The 17,969-nt window shown below is 40.0% G+C and overlaps 1 protein-coding gene across 1 annotated transcript in view; it reads right to left on the bottom strand.

Annotated features, from left to right (window-relative positions):
- NALCN (sodium leak channel, non-selective) overlaps positions 1 to 17,969 on the bottom strand; it is a 288,158-nt gene that overhangs the window by 20,518 nt on the left and 249,671 nt on the right. The window contains exons 26-30 of the mRNA XM_081302231.1: positions 17,617 to 17,721; positions 12,045 to 12,151; positions 5,981 to 6,101; positions 5,797 to 5,895; positions 186 to 279 (exon numbers count right to left, since the gene is read on the bottom strand). Of these exons, the coding sequence (XP_081158357.1) occupies positions 186 to 279; positions 5,797 to 5,895; positions 5,981 to 6,101; positions 12,045 to 12,151; positions 17,617 to 17,721 (526 nt within the window). The remainder of the gene's footprint in view (positions 1 to 185; positions 280 to 5,796; positions 5,896 to 5,980; positions 6,102 to 12,044; positions 12,152 to 17,616; positions 17,722 to 17,969) is intronic.

Here is a 17,969-nt window from a genome sequence, read left to right as displayed (position 1 = left end):
ACAGCGTTTGGGTGGTTGATTTTAATAGCCTATGAACAGCTCTGTAGTTTGGAGCCTGTTTCTATATTAACTTATGCACAACCTCCCAGTGGCCTCACAATTATTATTTTAATTTAAATCTGAGACTCCTGGGGAATCATGAACACTAGGGCCCAACATGAATAAAATCAGAGCATCTTTGATACCCGGGCGGGGTGGGAGATGAAGCGGCTGCGCGATCTTCAGTCTGCTCTTGAGATCTTCCCATCTCCTCTGATCTACGGTCAGCAGAGCCGTCCCCTTGACACACAAAGAAAGCAGCAAAAGGAAGAGGGAAAGAAGGGTGCAGATTGGGGGGCGGTTTACAAACAGGGCCAGTGTCGGCTCACAGTAAAGATATTCTCCAAGTTCTGGGCTGGTTAAAGAAACATGGACAGAATTCTCACTCTGCCTTGAGGGGAGGCCCCCAAGGCAGGAGGAGACCTTCAGAGATCAACCAGCAGCCTTCCGCCATTGCCTTTGACGGTAATACTCAGGTCTGGGGACATTTTATGAAGGTCTCCTATAAGGTTACATTGTGAAAAAGGCATACTAACCAATAAGGGTTAGTTTCTTTTCACAGAGGCAAAATTCCAGTTTGCCAATGCTGCTGCTTCTAGTTAAGGTTTTCTTTTAAAGAGATGAAACCACAGAATTTGCTTCTTTAAAGAATCAGGGCTGTGAAGACTTACTAAATGGACTTAGATATTCTGTGTAATATAATATTTGATAAAACACACACAAACAGTATCATTCCACAGGAAGAAGAAGTGTGATTTCAGAAACTGGGGGGAAAATACCTAACCTCACTTCCATCTTCCCTTCCTTCCTAGAGCGAATGACGGTCCTTCCAGGGTCCATGTTTTCACACGATTTTCAGAATTTGGGGCTTTTATGTATTTATAGAGACAGAATGATGTATTCATTTAAACTTTAAAATCAATATGTATGCATATTTATGCAGTTTGTCTTTATCTTCATTTATTGTATGTTTTCCATACAACTGGATTCTTGGATCAAATTGGCTCATTTTATCAGGTCATATAGTGGTCCTCTACACAAATATATCAGAAGTTACTCACTGTAGGTTTATGGACTATAATCAATGCTATAGGTAACACATAGCTACTGCCTCACTGTGAGTGTCTGCACTGTAAATATCTAGACAATCATTGGTATCTGGGAATTTAAACATTATCACATTGATCAGATATTGTCAAGTTGCTATTCAAAGAGAAATAACCAAAACACTTTCCCATCAGCAATATATGTGTTTCCCTTTCCTTATTTTCTTGCCAATATTTGACATTATTAGAAATTTTGATTTGGTTATTTTGATGGCTATAAAATATGCCTAATTCAATTTTAATACTAACAAGATGAAGCATTTTTATGTATATAAGTGGCGATTCCTCCATCTTCCTATATGAATTGCCATTCATATTCCTTATTCATTTTTGTATTTTCTTACTCCAAATGTTTCTAGAAATTCTCTATATATTATGGTTACAGTTTGGATATGAGGTGTCCCCAAAAGCTCCTGTGTTAATGCAGGAATATTCAGAGGTGAGATGATTGGTGAGAGCTCTAATAGAATGGGTCCGTCCTAGTTTAAATGGGTGGTAACTCTAGGCAGGTGGGGCATGGCTGCAGAAGGTTGGTCATTGGAGTTGTGCCCTGGAAGGATTGATCGTCCCTTTGCCCCTTCCTCTCTGCTTTATTTTTTGCTTCCATGCTGGCATGAATGGAGCAGCACTCCTCCACCAAGCCCTTCCGCCATGATTTCTCAGGCCCAGGGCAATGGAGCCGGCACACCATAGACTAAGCCTCTGAAACCATGAGCCAGCATAAACATTCCCCCTCTAAGTTGTTTTTGCCAGGTATTTTGGACACAGCAGCAAAACGCTGACTAACATAGTTATGGATCATAAATAATCCAAATATATTTTTTTATATATTATGGATCTTTTTGTCAGTTATGTGAGTTGTAAATACAGTTTTTCCTCGGTTTGCATTTTATTTTGCTTATATCATTTAGATTTTTGTAGTTTTAATGGAATCCAACTTACAGTTTTTTTCTTTATAGATCTTACTTTAGGGCTGATGTCTAAAAAAGCACAACTACTCTGGGGTCAAATAGAAATGCTTACATGGATTAAAAGTGGCTCAAAGTTTGCTTTTCTTATCCAGATGTTTAATTTATCTGAAATTATTTTAGAGGGTGCCATGGGGTGGGGAGCTCAGATGGATTCTTACACTGAAGCAGTGGGAGCCCCCAGCATAGTATCGCTGATCCCCTGCCTCTGGGCTGATGGGCGGCGCTGCTTCAATTCTGCACACATGTGACCCAGGGTCACCGCACCAGCGCCCCGTTGCTGTCATTACTGTGGTTTACTCACTTTCCTCCTCCATGTTTTTGTTCTTGCTCAACCTTCCTGGAGGCTTTTGGACTTAATTTTCTTCTAGAACCAGCTTTTGTATTCTTGAACCTGATAGAAACTATTGAAGTTTCTATATCATTAATTAATGTCAAAATCTTGATGACCTTGTTTTTCTTACACTTCAGTTTTACCTTGTAGTTACTATAATTTGTTGATTTAGGTACTTGACATATGAATATTTAAACTTTGACTTTTTCTCTAATTATACACTTAAAGTGATAAATTTCTCTCTACTGTTTTATCTACACCTTGTGTTTTTTTGTTTTTGGGTTTTTTTTTGGTGCTGGGGATTGAACACAGGGGTACTTAACCACTGAGCCACATCCCCAACCCTTTTTATTTATTATTTTGAGACAGAGTCTCACTATGTTTCTCAGGGTCTCACTAAGTTACTGAGGCTGGCTTTGAACTTGTGATCCTCCTGTCTCAGTCTCCTGAGCTGCTGGGATTACAGGTATATGCCTCCATTCCCAGCTCTTGCATGTTTTTAGATATTTAAAGTAATTTATCTCTAAATGTTTTGTGGTTTTGGACTATGATTTATTCTATAACTCATAAATAATTTGGGATGTTGTCCTAGTAGTTCTAAATTATGAGGGTTCTTTTTTTAAACTATTCTATTGTGTGACAGAGAACATATACTATACATTATATGTTTTTTGGTCATTATTGGTAATTGGACATCTAAAGTTTTCATTTTGTATTTGAAAATAATGCATATTCTCAAATTTTGGGATCAAGGCTCTTTTTATTTTCATCAAGTAAAATATTTTTAATTGTGTCAAATCTCATGTCCTTTCATTTATCTGATTTATGAGTTTCCTAGAAAACTATGTTAATAACTTTTATTATGCTTTTGGATTTGCTAGCTTCTTTTTGAATTTGGTTAGCTTTTGCTTTATATATTTTGAGATGCAAGAATTCTATATCTTTCTGATAATTAATTTTTTGTCATTATTAATTATCCCCCTTATTTCTAATCATGGCATTTGTTTTAAGTGATTTTTTTTCCTGATATTAGTATTGCTAAACCACTTTTCTCATTAATTGCAAACAAATACTTGTTCTCTAGACAAACATAGATTTCATTATTCTTTTGTTGATCAAAACAACTAATTTTTTGAAAAGTGAAATTTCAAAGGCATCCAAAAGAATAATAAACAGGGAATTCTCATCTGCCCATTAATGCATAAGAATCTCTGAAAGTTTGTTATTGTCAATAAAAGTGTATTAAATGCATGGTCTCATGGTAAGGAAATCAGAAATAAAGGCATATTATTGGAATACATGTGGAGCATTGTAAAGACACTACCATTTTCTAGGGAAGACCTATTTTTACACAATTCCAAACTCTAAAAATACTGCCTATTTATATTCCTTTGGTATGACCTTTAAGATGTGTGTTCCCGATGGTGGAAATTTCTGTGTTTACAGTTCAGTTTAGTTTGCTAGGTCTTCAGGGACCAGTGGTGTCTACCACCCAGTACATGCACAAATAAATCTGGTGAATGAATAATAAATGAGTAAATGTTGTTCTATAAGCACTTAGGCGCTAACTTCTAAAAATCTTGCAGAAAAGGTTCACATAAATTATAAGTTTCTATATTAAGGTTACTAGTGAATTTTGTAATGTCCTGTAAAATGACTTCTTCTCAGATTCCTTTTTCCCTCAGCACCTATTTGGGCTGATGTACCACTCTCCCAGAGGCAGAACATAAAGAACAGCAGTGGAAGTGGACCTGCTGGTAATTCTGCTTGCGCGGCCATTTCTCAGTTTCTCAAGTTTAAGACTTATATTAATTATACATGTGTTTTCAGTTACTGAATATCTTATGTTGTTCCATTTACATTGCTGAATTGTGAGCTGCCACAGAACCCAATCCTCATGTAGTCAGGAGCCTGCGCAGAGCTCATGTGTTGTTCGGAGCTGTTGGTGCCTACACTCTCCGCTAATGGGCTGATTCACTTCTGCTCACATTCTGGAATTCCCAGTGTCTGCTCCACCACATGGCTGGAAGAGCTCCTCCTTCTTCTTTATGCTTGGTATCAAACTATGAATGCACCATAGGGCTCAGAGAAACTCAACATGTTAGAAGGTAAGATAGAGGGGCCAGGTGACCTGATCACTACTGTTCTTTCTAACTTTATGATTCCATGTTTCTTTAGGTGAAATAACATTGGGACCCAAAGGAGGGATTTTCAAATGGCACCCTTTGAAAGCCTGAATGAAGGGACATACTCACTAAGCACACATCAAAGGTAGCAATTGACCGAGTAAGCCGTTCCCTGCGTATTAAGCCTGGGGACACTGAATGATTGGGTCCTAGGTAAAGCTACACAAACCAAAGACCTCTGATGTGAATGTAAGAGAACCAGTCCTAGCCATGGATGACATCGAACAGCACGGAGCTGTGCAGACAAATCTAGCTTTGGGGGGCAGGTTTTACACTTTTGCATTTGAAGAATCACAGACTCTGTAGTAATGGGCACCAAATTTGACTTCTGGTCCCAATTTTCTGCTCTCTATAAATCCCAAAGTTATTGTTTTTTCTTCTACCGTGCATGGAGTTGTGAGAACTGACAGTGGCATGTATGAAATCTCAGTATAGATGAAGGGCTCAACAATGAGTGTATTTTGATTATTGTGATTCCAAAAATTGTTTTTCCATAATGGAAAGCTCATCAGCCATGCTCAGAAGAACAAGCACCTCTCCTCCGAGCGCTAACGGAATGTTCCTCCCAACTCATTTATTGATAGGAAACTACATTGTACATTGTTGTTTTCCCATTTGTGAGTCTTGTACTGATCATCAGAGCTGTTGAGAACTCAGCATGTTACCTGGGGTTTGTGAAGTATGTAAAGTTTACTTGAAATTAGAAAATCTTCTTTGTGTTCTTTGAAGTAGAATTTAAAAATTTGTATGGCACATCCCTAGCCCATCAGAATTCCAAATCCACCTACTGAGTGACAAAGGAGACTGCAATTTACATTTTGTGAAATGATATTAGCTGAAATCAGCTCCCCACTTTCAGCTACTGTATTTTAATAACTTGCTGTACATCCTTTCAATCCAAACAATAGGAGATGCGCTTCTCAATTGTGGGGAAATTAATGACACTGTTGCCAAGAGGGTAAATTTAGCAAGAGAATTGTACTTCTAAATAATGTGCCTGAAAGGCAGTGATGAGGTACTTTGTAAAATAGTTATACAGATTATTTCCACCAGTCACATTACAGTTTAATGCTACTTCATGCTGTGGTGAGGGGGAAAAAAACAGTTCAAAGTGGGGGGCAAGTAAAGAATAAAGCCTGTGGTAGTCATCCAAGGATTCTTACCTTGTTTTCATTAAAATTAGCAATAACTACTCCAACAAAAAGTGTCAGTCCAATCATGCAACCCAGGAAAACAAAAACATGAATATAGATTCCATGGATCTGCATAAATGAAAAATATGGTTATTCATCAAAGCAAATCAAAGCCACTCTGGAAATGTTCAAAAGATTCGATGTGCTTGCTCACCGGCCCCACGCGATGAATAATAACGTCCCTCACTTCTACCCAGCCTTTCAAGGAGAGAACTTCAAACAATGCCAGCATAGCATTCCCCACATTGTCGAAATTAAAGTTCCGAGGATTTGCCCTGCAATTCAGAAAGAGGAACAGTTCTGTAAAATTCCAAGGAAAAAGGGACATTTTACAGCAAATGCCTATAACTCTTTCTAATCCCTAATATAGGGTGTCTTCAGCTTTGGGGAAGATTGGGGTACCTGGGATTCGTTGGCTGTCCTGTGTGTTGTTATGTGTTAACAACTTATTAGATTCATCAGCTGGCCTCAATTTAAAGCAAAGGACACAACAGCTCTAGATCCAGCCTGCTGCCTCTGTACTGACGACATGGAGGAACTTTCTGAAAATGAGATTTTATAGATTTGCACAAAGGGGCATCAGACTCTGGATGTGAATTTTGAGAGTTTTATCATTGAAAATTCTAAAGGTATAAATTACAATTGGCTCTATTAAAAGAAAGTGTAAGAAGAGCAGAATTTGGTTACTTAACTTCACTTTGTGCCTTAACATACAGAGGTGTTGAGGGGCTATTGATTCCAGAGGCTGAGGGTTGTGTGTATGCGTCAGGCTACTCCCTCCTGGTTGGATTTTTCCTCTCATTAACTCTGAGAAGTCTCAGTAGACCTTCTCGTGATGCCCAATTCACAGTTTGCGCTCTCTACCTGCAGTGGATTGCTAATTTCCAAAACACTTGGGCCACATTATTATTTATTTTGTTTGGGGGATGGGCTATCTCCTTCCTTGTTTTTTGACACAAGTTATACTTTTTTCCTTCTCAATTAAAAAGTGATCCCTTTTACTATATTGCATCTTCTTTCATTATTGTGGGTTTAGCTAACTTTTGTTGTGGTTATAAACAGAAAAAAACTTTAATTTTTTCCTTTTCTTTCTTATTAGAGGGTATTTTAAATAAAGGTTTCAACAACTGCACACTTGAAAACCAGGCACTATCACTACCCTTGCTGAATCTGAATTTGACGATAAATCGGCTCTGGACTGCTGAGTTGGGAAGGTCTCCTGGAGCCTATCTACATCATAATTTTAATTACTTTCCCTACTTTTTCGTTTATCAGAATTGAACCCTCATGAAAGGCATACTCTGAGGGGAATCTGGCTCAGATTTTGTTACAATTCTTTATGTTTTTTAAACTATAGAAACAGTCATGAGATTTACCTTTATAAGTTTTTGTTGTTGTTTTTTTTTAGAATACTGAATAGATGAATATCTAGTAAGAAAGCATAAAATGAAAGTGACTTGCTCTTTTAGGGTTTAAGGATGATTGACAGAGATGTTTTCTATATAGTGCAAAAGCTTCACTAAGAAATTTACACTTTGATATAAGGAGAGCAACTAAGAACAGAATAGGGAGGAAGAGCATGAGAAGAAGATCACCATTAAACAGGGACGAGAGGGGGGAGGGAAAGAGAGAGAGAAGGGAAATTGCATGGTAAAGGAAGGAGACCCTCATTGTTATACAAAATTACATATAAGAGGAAGTGAGGGGAAAGGGGAAAAAACAAGAGAGAGAAATGAATTACAGTAGAGGGGGTAGAGAGAGAAGATGGGAGGGGAGGGCAGGGGAGGGGAGGGGGGATAGTAGAGGATAGGAAGGGCAGCAGAATACAACAGACACTAGTATGGCAGTATGTAAAAAAGTGGATGTGTAACCGATGTGAATCTGCAATATGTATACGGGGTAAAAATGGGAGTTCATGATCTGCTTGAATCAAATGTATGAAATATGATATGTCAAGAGCTTTGTAATGTTTTGAAATGCTAATAATAAAAAAAATAAAGGAAGCCTAATCACAGCAAAAAAAAAAAGAAATTTACATTTTGGACTTCTGATTTATATTTTCTTCTGCATGAAAGTACATATAAATTCTTTTGAATTTTTCCAACAACCTTACTTGGGGTGGTGGTGGGGTTTCAATTAACCAGGTCTTTTATAGTAGATAGCAGTTGTAAAGATTCTACAGATGCTGCAGTTTGCTTGAATAAGGACTTTTTAAAACCAAGTGAGCCAGTTCTCAGATCTGATGTTGAACTTTCTTACTCATCCATTTCCTTTATGTAAAAAGTGCTTTTTCAGCTAAATTTGCAGCAACTTAAACAGTTTCATGTTCCATATACTTTAGAAGTTAGAATATGTTGAAAATACACTTTTAGGCTAAACCATGAAAAATAAAATGTAGTATTATAGGCTTAAATAATTGAAAGGATTTATCATATTTTAAAAAACAAGACTTCTTCAGTTTTAATTATATGACTGTTTATTTGTGCTTTGTTTATGCTAGCAAAATTGGAAAGGTGTGCTCACCCACAATACCTAAAGAGATTAAATAGATCCCAACCCTAATCCTTATTGTTATCTTCCCTGTTTCCCTTCCTTGAATTGGAAGGCTGCTTAAATATTATCTTTTCTGTTATTTTTTAAAAAAGATTATAATCTTGCCTATCCAATTAAAAAAATACAAAGACATTGGTTCTGACCTCATAATCTGGTTGATCTTTGGATTTCCCAGGGGAAAGTGCTCCAAGGCCCCCTAAATCACAATAAAGGGAGCCAGTCACTCCTCTTCTGGAGAAGATGGGGCACATGGGGAAGGCCACCTGGCCCCTGCCTTTGGATATGGAAACCCAGGGAACAACACTTTCCAAAATGGTATCCTGTGTCGCCTGCATTCTAGCCTTCTTTCCTAAAGAAATCAGAAACTTTTTGTGCTTTTAAGAATGCACCAACTCTCCTTTTGCCTTGAGCTTTGGCAGCAGAGCTTCTTCCACTGGAAGCGCCTGAGCTTGGCCTCATCCTTCCTTCCCACCTGCCCTTTGCTGTCTTTCTTTCCCCTGCCTATTTCCAACTGTTGTCCTTTAAAAGTTAGCCAATGCGGGCTGGGGGCACAGTGGAGCGGTAATGAGTTTGCCTAGCATGTAGGAGGCCTTGGATTCAACCTCCAATACTGCCCACAAAGAAAGTTACCAGTACTTCTCCTCTCTGCCTGGTCCTTCATACTCTGGGTTAAGAGCTTCTCCTGCATGAGTACAATTCCCAGCACCTTTTGTCTTTCTGCAGGTATCAGAGGCTGATACTCCATGAAATTAAGAAACCTAAGTCTTGAGAACCCTCCCTGCACACAGTTCTGTTCTCCTCCAGATTTCTAGCTTGTAAGGGTTGAGGGCTCTAACTGATCCATAGCTGAATCCATGGCAAGTGGAAAGCCTGGTGGATTCTAGCACTCGGTAAGTACATTATCACAGAACTGAACACTTTGTTGTTTTTGTTCTAATTTAGGCCATTTTCCTGTATACTGACCTCTTCCTAAAATAAAACACACAGTATTTATAATAGAAGATGTGTTTAATACTTCTTACTGAGGCAATTTTTATCTCATCAAGTCTGATTCAGAGGAAAATGAACTTATTCATCTGAAGAGAAAATATAGAAACCAGACCATCTCCTGAATTAGACTGTGCATATTTATGTCCTAATTATAATTACCTAAGCATTCCTCTAGGGCTATTCCCAGTTATGTTATTTTCTTAATCATAATTTAGCCAATATAAAGATTATAAAAATATTTTTTTAGCTCCTAACTCTAGATTGGATTATTTAAAAAGAAAAAATGTAAAAAAAAATCATGGTTACACTTGACATATTTTTAGGGCAAAGATTTTTATTTCATTACAACTAATCCAAATCATAATATATCAGGAAAATGGACAAAAGCAATTGTGATGATGTTTGAGGGAAGTGCCTCTATTTGTTTATGCTTTTAAAACGTCATTGAACTTGAAACCACTAATAATAAATTACATAAAATATTTCATTTTGGTTAAATTTGATTTTTCAGATACTTGTAACTGGTTTTATGGGACAGACTGAATGCCACAGGGTACAACTTAGGGCAGGTTTTGCTTTTCTCCGAACACTGCCTTGTGGTGCATTTCAGCTTCTCTCTGGACATCTTGGAGGGTCCCAAAGTTTTTGGTCACTTTCGGCCATGAGACCAGTCATGTTTTAAGATGACCCTAAAGGATCCTTCTCCTTTGGTGTAGTTTTCAAATACAAAATACCCAACCTGGAGTCCATATCCCAACCACCTCCTTTCTTCAGCTTTCACCTCTAGAGCACTGCCCTAACCCCCCAGGACCAGCCGGCTAGGGACAGCCCCTTTGTCTTGGAGCCTACAGAAATGATTCAAGCTAGCCAGTCCAAGTCTCTCGCCTCGCCTCCCTCTTCCCCACCATGAAACCCTGGTTCAGGCCTTCTGTAGTTCTTCTTCTGCCTTGTGACCAACCCTGGCACTCCCCGGTCCCCCATGTTGTGGCCTGCTCCCTCCTCTTGGAACTGTGAGTAAGAACCTCCCTTTCAATGGCAGCTGTTGCCTGGTCTGTTGGTCTACCTCCAGTTTTCTATGAATGCACCATAGTTTACCACAAGAGCAACCACTGCACCTTCCCTGCTGGCGGGGCCCGGGCTCCAGGTGTCCTGATCTGCTCTTGCACACAGGCCTCTTTGGATGGGGATGCCCTCTGCAGCAGGGTTCCTTTCAAGGTGGCTCAGACCTAGTGGCCTAGGCGACCACTATGTGGTCCTCCAGGAAGACTAGATAACCCTCCTCTGCCAGGAGGTGAAGAGCAGCTCGCCCACGGAGCCTCCCCCTGCCTGGCCAAGCTCTGGTATGGATGTCCTCCTTCAGGACCTCCCTCAGCCAGGGACGGGAGCACCTGGACCTTTCCCCAGGGTCAAAGGCAGGAACGCCACGGTGCTCTACCTTGACCTCATCTACCCCCTGATGTTCTCCATGAAAGCAGAGTTTTTGGTCACATAGACTAATGCTGGGTGATGGAGTGAGAAAACGTCTTCGTCTTTTTTGCTGGATGGGTCTAGCCGCTCTCTTTAGAACATAAGAATGCTTCATCCCCCTTGGCCTCAGCTGGGAGGTTTTAGTCCAAATATAAAACAGCAAGGAAAAGAATCCCCATTTTATGTCCTGATATAAATAAGTTATTTACGGTCTGACAAACTTTTATCTCACCAAATGCACTTTCTATGCTTTAGTTTTTCTATTTTAATGCAAATTAGACTGCGCACACTGGAATAAGGAGATCCCTGTGGGTTATATTCCTCTCTACTCCTGCTCAAGCCCCACACATCCAAAATGAATCTCTTTTTCCCCACACTTCTTGGGTATTTAAAAAAATAAAACCCCAATATAAATTATATTGAATTGTTTATAAATGTGGATTTCATAGTAGAGAAATGCCACAGTGAGGTGACAATGAGTCCTAGGCTACAGCTGGGTGAAGTGCCGTTCCTCTTAAAGAGCTTTGACGTTGAGAGCACATCATCGTGACAGGAGCAGAGTTCCTGTGGTTCACTCCTTATTCTAAGACGTTAAGAAAAAGAAATTTAAAAAAACTAAGGGGACAAATGAAGTTAATGGAACACTTGGCTCATCAATGAGGCAGAGGGACTACATTCACAGTCATTAGTAAGATGGCGGAGAAAGAAGACACTCAGTACTTCCTGCAGGTGCTTGGTACCTCCAGCTTTGATGTAAATACTTTGTAAACTCATTTTGAAGAAAAATAATTTTTAAAGAGAGAATTAGATATAATTAACTTTGTTACTGATTATTCCTCTCCAGTGTTTCAATCACAGAAATCCATCAGTATAAGTGGGTTTTAAAATTGCAATGGCTTTATGATTTAGAGTTCTCACCAGTGTTATAAGGACATCAGATCTTCCCTTAAAGATTTAAACTCGGAATGAATTTACATTCGATGTGATAGAAAAATCTTTGTTTTGAAGCCTCATTAACTTTGAAAACCATTTGAATTCAGATACATACTTTTAAAGTGTTGGGAAAATAGTAAGGTGGTATTTGATTAGTTTTCATTATTTCAAAGTCTCTAGCAGAGTGACTTTTAGTTTCATGGCATATTATACAGTTTTAAGTCCTCATACCAAGAAACATAGTCAGCTTCAAGATATTTTTCTGATATGCTTACCAAACACGGGGCACCCAGAATCCAGGTTTTTTCTCTCCAGGTCTCAATTTTAAATTTAAGTTCTTGGACACGCTTACATTGATTCTGAATATGCCGTTACAATCCTCCTAGAGTAGGAAAAACAAAGGAGGTAGGGAGCCTAGTGAGACAGAGAACTCAGAGAAGGTAAGAGACAGGAAACGTTTTCTCACATAGGCAGCAAAGGTCTCTATCCAACAGCAGTGATGAGGACAGCTGTCCAGAAAACAGCGACAAAGACCACGGAGACAGGCAGGGGAAGGAGGTGCTGGAAATACTACCAAGTGGGCAAAGGGCCAGAACAGCATTTCTCCCAGGAAGATCTACAAAGGGCCAGTAAGCAGGAAAAGGTGCTCGGCACCATCAGCCATCAGGGACGTTGCAGGTCAAGGCCAACATGAGACGCCTTTCCACAGGCACCGAGAAGCCATCATAAAAAGTCAAATAGGGCTGGGGTTGTGGCTCAGCGGTAGAGTGCTCGCCTAGCATGCGTGAGGCCCTGGGTTCGATCCTCAGCACCACATAAAAATAAATAAACAAAATAAAGGTATTGTGTCTAACCAAAAAATAAATATTTATAAATAAATTTAAAAAAAGTCAAAAAACAGCCAGTGCTGGCAGGGATGTGGAGAAATGGGAGTCCCAGACCTGGAACCCCATACACCACTGAGGAGAGAGGCAGAATGGCATAACCCCTTTGGAGAACAGTCTGGCAGTTCCTCAAACATCTAAGCATGGAGTAACCACATGCCCACTCCATGGTTTGGACATGGTTTGACTATGTTTCCTAGTGTCATGTGCTGGCAGCTTGGCCCACGGATGTAGGAGGTGGTGGAATCTTTTTTAAGAGTGAGCCCATTGGGGGTGATTTGGTTAGTGGGGGTGCTTCTCTTAGAAGAGGTGACTTTCTTAGAGTCCCTGGTATTTGGGTTCCTATATCACTGTGTGATCCCTCCCTCTTGCTCTTACGCCCACAATGATGCTATCTGCCATCATGTAAAATATAGCCAGGGGGGCCTCTTTACTAGAAGTTGAACAGATGGGGCCACGCAATCTTGGACTTTCAGCCACCAAAACTGTAAGTTAAACATACCCCTTTTCATTACAAAATACCCAGCTTCAGGTATTTTGTTATAGCAATGGAAATAATAAGACTATTACACCATATAACTTAATGATTCTACTCCTAGGTATTTATCTATCCAAGAAACACGATAAATGTATGTCAACAGAGAAACTTGTATCTGAATGTTAAATTGTAAATACTCATAATAGTTAAATGGTGGAAACAACTCAAACTTCCATCATTGGAAAAATAGATAAATAAAATGGTATATTCAAATCGTGGAATATTATGTAGCCACAGAAAGGGCTAAAGTACTGACTGGCACATGAGACATATGGATGACCCTTGGAAATAGTAGGCTAAATCAAATAGATAGTCATAAAAGAGCACCTATTGTATGATTCCACTCATATGAAAGTCCAGAACAGGGAACTCTACAGAGATACAAAGTAGTTAGTAGTTATTTAGGGCTAGAAGTATAGAGGGATAAAGGGATAGGGAGTGACAGTTAACTGATACCAGATTTTTTTCAAAGATGTAAATGTTCCCAAAGTGGCCACTGGATGATTATAGAGTTCTGAATATGCTAAAAGCCACTGAACTGTATACTTGAAGGGGATGGATTGTATAGCATGTGAATTATTTCCCAATAAAGCCTTTTTAAAATATTCAAACATAAAACATCAGTAAGAAGGTTTTTTTTTTTTTGAGGGGTACTGGGGATTGAGCTCAGGGGCACTTGACCACTGAACTACATCCTCAGCCCTATTTTGTATTTTATTTAGAGACAGGGTCTCACTGAGTTGCTTAGTGCCTCATTAAATTGCTGAGGCTGGTTTTGAACTTGTGATCCTCCTGCCTCAGCCTCCCGAGCCACTGGGATTACAGGTGTGTGCCACTGCACCTGACCCAGTTAGAAGTTCTGACTCATTTTCTGTCTCCTTGCCCTTTGGTTGGTTATCTTTGTCTCTTTGGCTATAATTATCATATTCTGAGCCCAATCTAGGTTTGAGGTGCATCTGGTAAAATTCTTGAGCATCACTTGAATATATCAACAGAATTTTAACCTGTTTAAAGTCAACTTTGACCCTACGAAATGTCCCCTCTGTCTGTGAACCAACATGCCATCAGCTGTCAGAATGAAAACCTCAGAGTTGTCCTGCTTCTTCTCGTGCCTCACAGTCCAGGTCTCCATTCCTATTTCAACTAGTTTAGCTAATGACAACATTACCTCTGTCTGGATTGCCAATAACATTAAAAAAAAAACCACATATGAATCAAATAATATATCTTTTACTTATAAAGGATGAGTAGTACCAGAAAGGAAAACTGACCCCTAATTACCAGAGACACACACAATTAACTTTTTGGGGTGTATCCTTCCCATCTTTTTTCCTGTGCATATATGAGATCATACCGTTTTTATCCTTTCATATGTTTTTTTGGTTAAACATGTTGTAATTATCTTTTCATAACCATATCTCTTCATCTACAACACTATTTGGAAGGGCTGTATTGCAGGGTATCATACAGAGGCCCCATGATATACTTGATTAATCAAACGCCCACCTTTGATTGCATGAGGCTGCCTGGTACCCTGGTTAACGCACAGCACATGGGCCCAGGCTGCCTGGACAGGAATCCCAGCTTCCCCACTTACTGGGTAGGTGACCTTCTACAAGTTATTAATCAGTTTATACCTGTTTTCCTTATTAGTAGAATGCAGGTAATCAAAACAGTACTAAGGACAAAGCTTTGTGCTTCATGAGCATTAAGAAGTATCTGATTCTTCTTCCCAAAAACCTTTTAAGGCTTCTCATTTCTCATCAAAGAAATCTTCCTCTTGGGACCCCCAAGTCTGGTATTCAGAGTCTTGAGGGTCTTTCCCAGACTCAGATTTCTGGCTGTGTTTTTCAGTCCTTTCCACATGGGAGGGAAGTGAAGTTTATCACTGACTACTGGGGGCTGGGTGAGGCTCTCTCCAAAAGTGAACTAATCTGTCTTCAAAACGTTGCTGGGTGAGACACGTGATAGAGAGGGAAGTAGATTCACAGGGATGAAGTCACTGAACTGAGCCATCCCATCAACTAAAGTCGGATTTGGATCTGGAATCTGATTCCAAGGCTGCTTCCCTCCTTTTGTCTCACCTCTGCACCTGACTCTTCTTTGCCTGCTTGGTGTCTTTCCTCATCCTGCTTGCTCTGCTTGGGAGGAACTGCCCTGGCCATCTTGAATCCTCCCTTCTTCCCAGTACAGTTTCCTGGGGAGGTTCAGCTTTCTGTAGGGAATCAGGTGGGATGCTGTTTTGGCTTCTCGATGCTCTTTTGACTGCTGACTATGTTACAGTTGCTAGAACATGAAACACACATTCTGATTGGACAGAAAGTGCTGTCTAAAAAATTAGACAGTCACCTCCTCCTCTTTCCAGTTCTTCATTTCACCTCTCTTGTTCCCTTGGACATAACTGATATTTAATATCTATTTGTAAAATGGTGGCATCCGATTTGGTTTACAGTGGTCTGGTGACTAAGCTTTGGGTTCCATATCTCTATCTATGTTGATTTCAAGATATCTTTGCCCAGGTTTAAGAAAATGTGCAAAGGATGGAAGTCTTCAAGCAGATACGAGTAAATAATGTGTTCGCCCCGTTGGAAAACGGCCCGACAAGTCAAGCCTCTTTGCCTTTGAACATGAGCTGTGAGAGCCAAATGTTGGTGAATCTAGTCTCCATTCATGGCTGAGTTTGTCTTTTGTTTTAGAGAGCTGGTCTGAGACTCTGAGATAGGACTGATGTCCTCTGCATGACATGGTTGGCCTTGGTCTCGTGTACTGGGATTAGAGGAACAGAGAGACCCAGAGCTCTTCTCGCTGTGCCAGTTTCCATGTTCCAGCATGGTGCTCTGGATGGCTGTCTGTCTGCCTCGGCCTTCCTTCTGCACCGTCTCCAGACCTCACTGTGTGTTCCCTACCCCCCACAGGAGCCTTCCCTCTCTAGCCTGGCCTGGGTGTAAGCACATGATGTGACGTCACCACGCTCTTAGACCATCATTAATAGCTGAGTCATCTAGGATTCCTAGGAGGCTTCATCTTGAAATGCTGTTATTATCTTTCTGGCCTCTATTCAGTATGAGTCTAAAATAACTTCTGCCTTACACAAGCTCGTGGACGAAGGCATCAACGCTTTATTACTTCCTTCATTTGTTGGTTGGGTACATCATGACCTTCATACCATGTTCCTTGATGCCTTCTCAGGTATGTGGAAATTTCTGGAACTTTTCTCCAAGTCTTGCACTTCTAAAGTCCTAATACTAATATAATTCACAATGTACTTGAATGAACAAAGATTTTTCTGTATAACAGAACTAATACTTTGTGGATTTTATAATATGAAATCTAGCTGTTGCTAGAAATATATATTATGTTGTAGTTCAATTCTTTTAGGCATTCTGGAGATACACATTTTAATGGAATTAAGATATTACTGTATTTGGAAGGAAGATGAAAATATTTTGTTAGTTTATGCATCAGCAGCACTTGGTTTACTTCATTAATTATTGACTTCATTATTTATTTGTAATCTGGATGGTACAGCAGAAATTAGCTAATTATTAACCAGACTGTGTCCCTTTTTCCTCGCCTTTCCCAGCCTCCTTTCCAGTATGGCAGGGTCATTGTTCTTTCCCGGGGAAAGCGAGTTGAAGTGATATGTGCCACTGGCAGGCTTTGCCTGCATCAATTTGTGGTAGAACTGTTTCTCATTCTAGTCTCCCACCTAAACTTAGAAGACCCTAGAGAAAAGCAAAGGGTGGATACACCAGACAGAAGGACCCGGAGTCCCTGAGTGGTCATTTGGAGGTTAACTGGCCAACATGCCCAAGATGCAGGACCTGCATGTCATAACGTTGGAGGTGCGGAAACACTGGGGCTGTTACTGAAGCCAACTTCCTCTTACTCACACCCACTGAACAAGCAGGAGATGCTACAGGGAAGGAATTCAGGTTTGGGTCCTAGGTGGGGTCCTTGCTGGCTGTCATGAAGGGGAGCTTCTGGGCAGCTAAGAGCTGAGTGAAGCTGCTTCCAAATGCTGAGAGTGGGAAAAGGGTGTGGGAGGGACTTTCCTCGGGCCTATTTTTGCAGGGGGGCTGTTTGCTGATATGGGTGTCAACAGGTTCATGTTAGGTAAGACCTAAAAGGAAAGTTCCTGAGGTTCTCAGCTATAAACACCAGGAGTCTCGAGTGACTGTGGGCAAGACATCAGCAGTGAATAGATGCAGGAATAGAAGGGAGGAGCAGAATTTTCTGAGATGTGCATTTAATCATACGAACCTTTACCAGCCAGCAGAGATATACTGCAGGTTCAAGGAGAGAATTCTCAGTTTTATCAGGGGGAATCTCTAAGCAGCCCTAGAGCCACTGATTCCACATGCTTTCCAAGGCAGGGAAAGCTACCTTCACTTTTATTTCAAAGTTCAGAGAAGAGCATCTTACCCTTCTGATAATGTTGGGATCGTTGCACTTGGCTAGCTTTCCAGCAAAAAGCTGAACTCCAAAGCTTGCAAAAACAAGCATTAATGTCAGCAAGAGTATGGAGACCTGAAAGAAATTGATGAAATATCAAACCTCGTGGTAAAAATTAAACTTTTAGTTTGGTTCAAATAGTGATATAAACAGAACTTTCTAGATCACATTGTGTAAAATTCCTGGGTTTGGATAATATCGTTCCATTTCTCCACCATAGGTCATTCAATTAACTTACTGAAATGTGAACAGAAGGAAATTATGTAATAATATAATATTAATCTTAAAAATAAAAACATGTGACTTTCATGTAAGAAGCTGGG

Source organism: Spermophilus citellus (genome assembly GCF_964194105.1).
Source record: "Spermophilus citellus genome assembly, chromosome: 1".
Classification (NCBI taxonomy): domain Eukaryota; kingdom Metazoa; phylum Chordata; class Mammalia; order Rodentia; family Sciuridae; genus Spermophilus; species Spermophilus citellus.
Note: the sequence above shows the minus strand (reverse complement) of the source record. Positions and strands in the feature narration are given on the sequence as shown.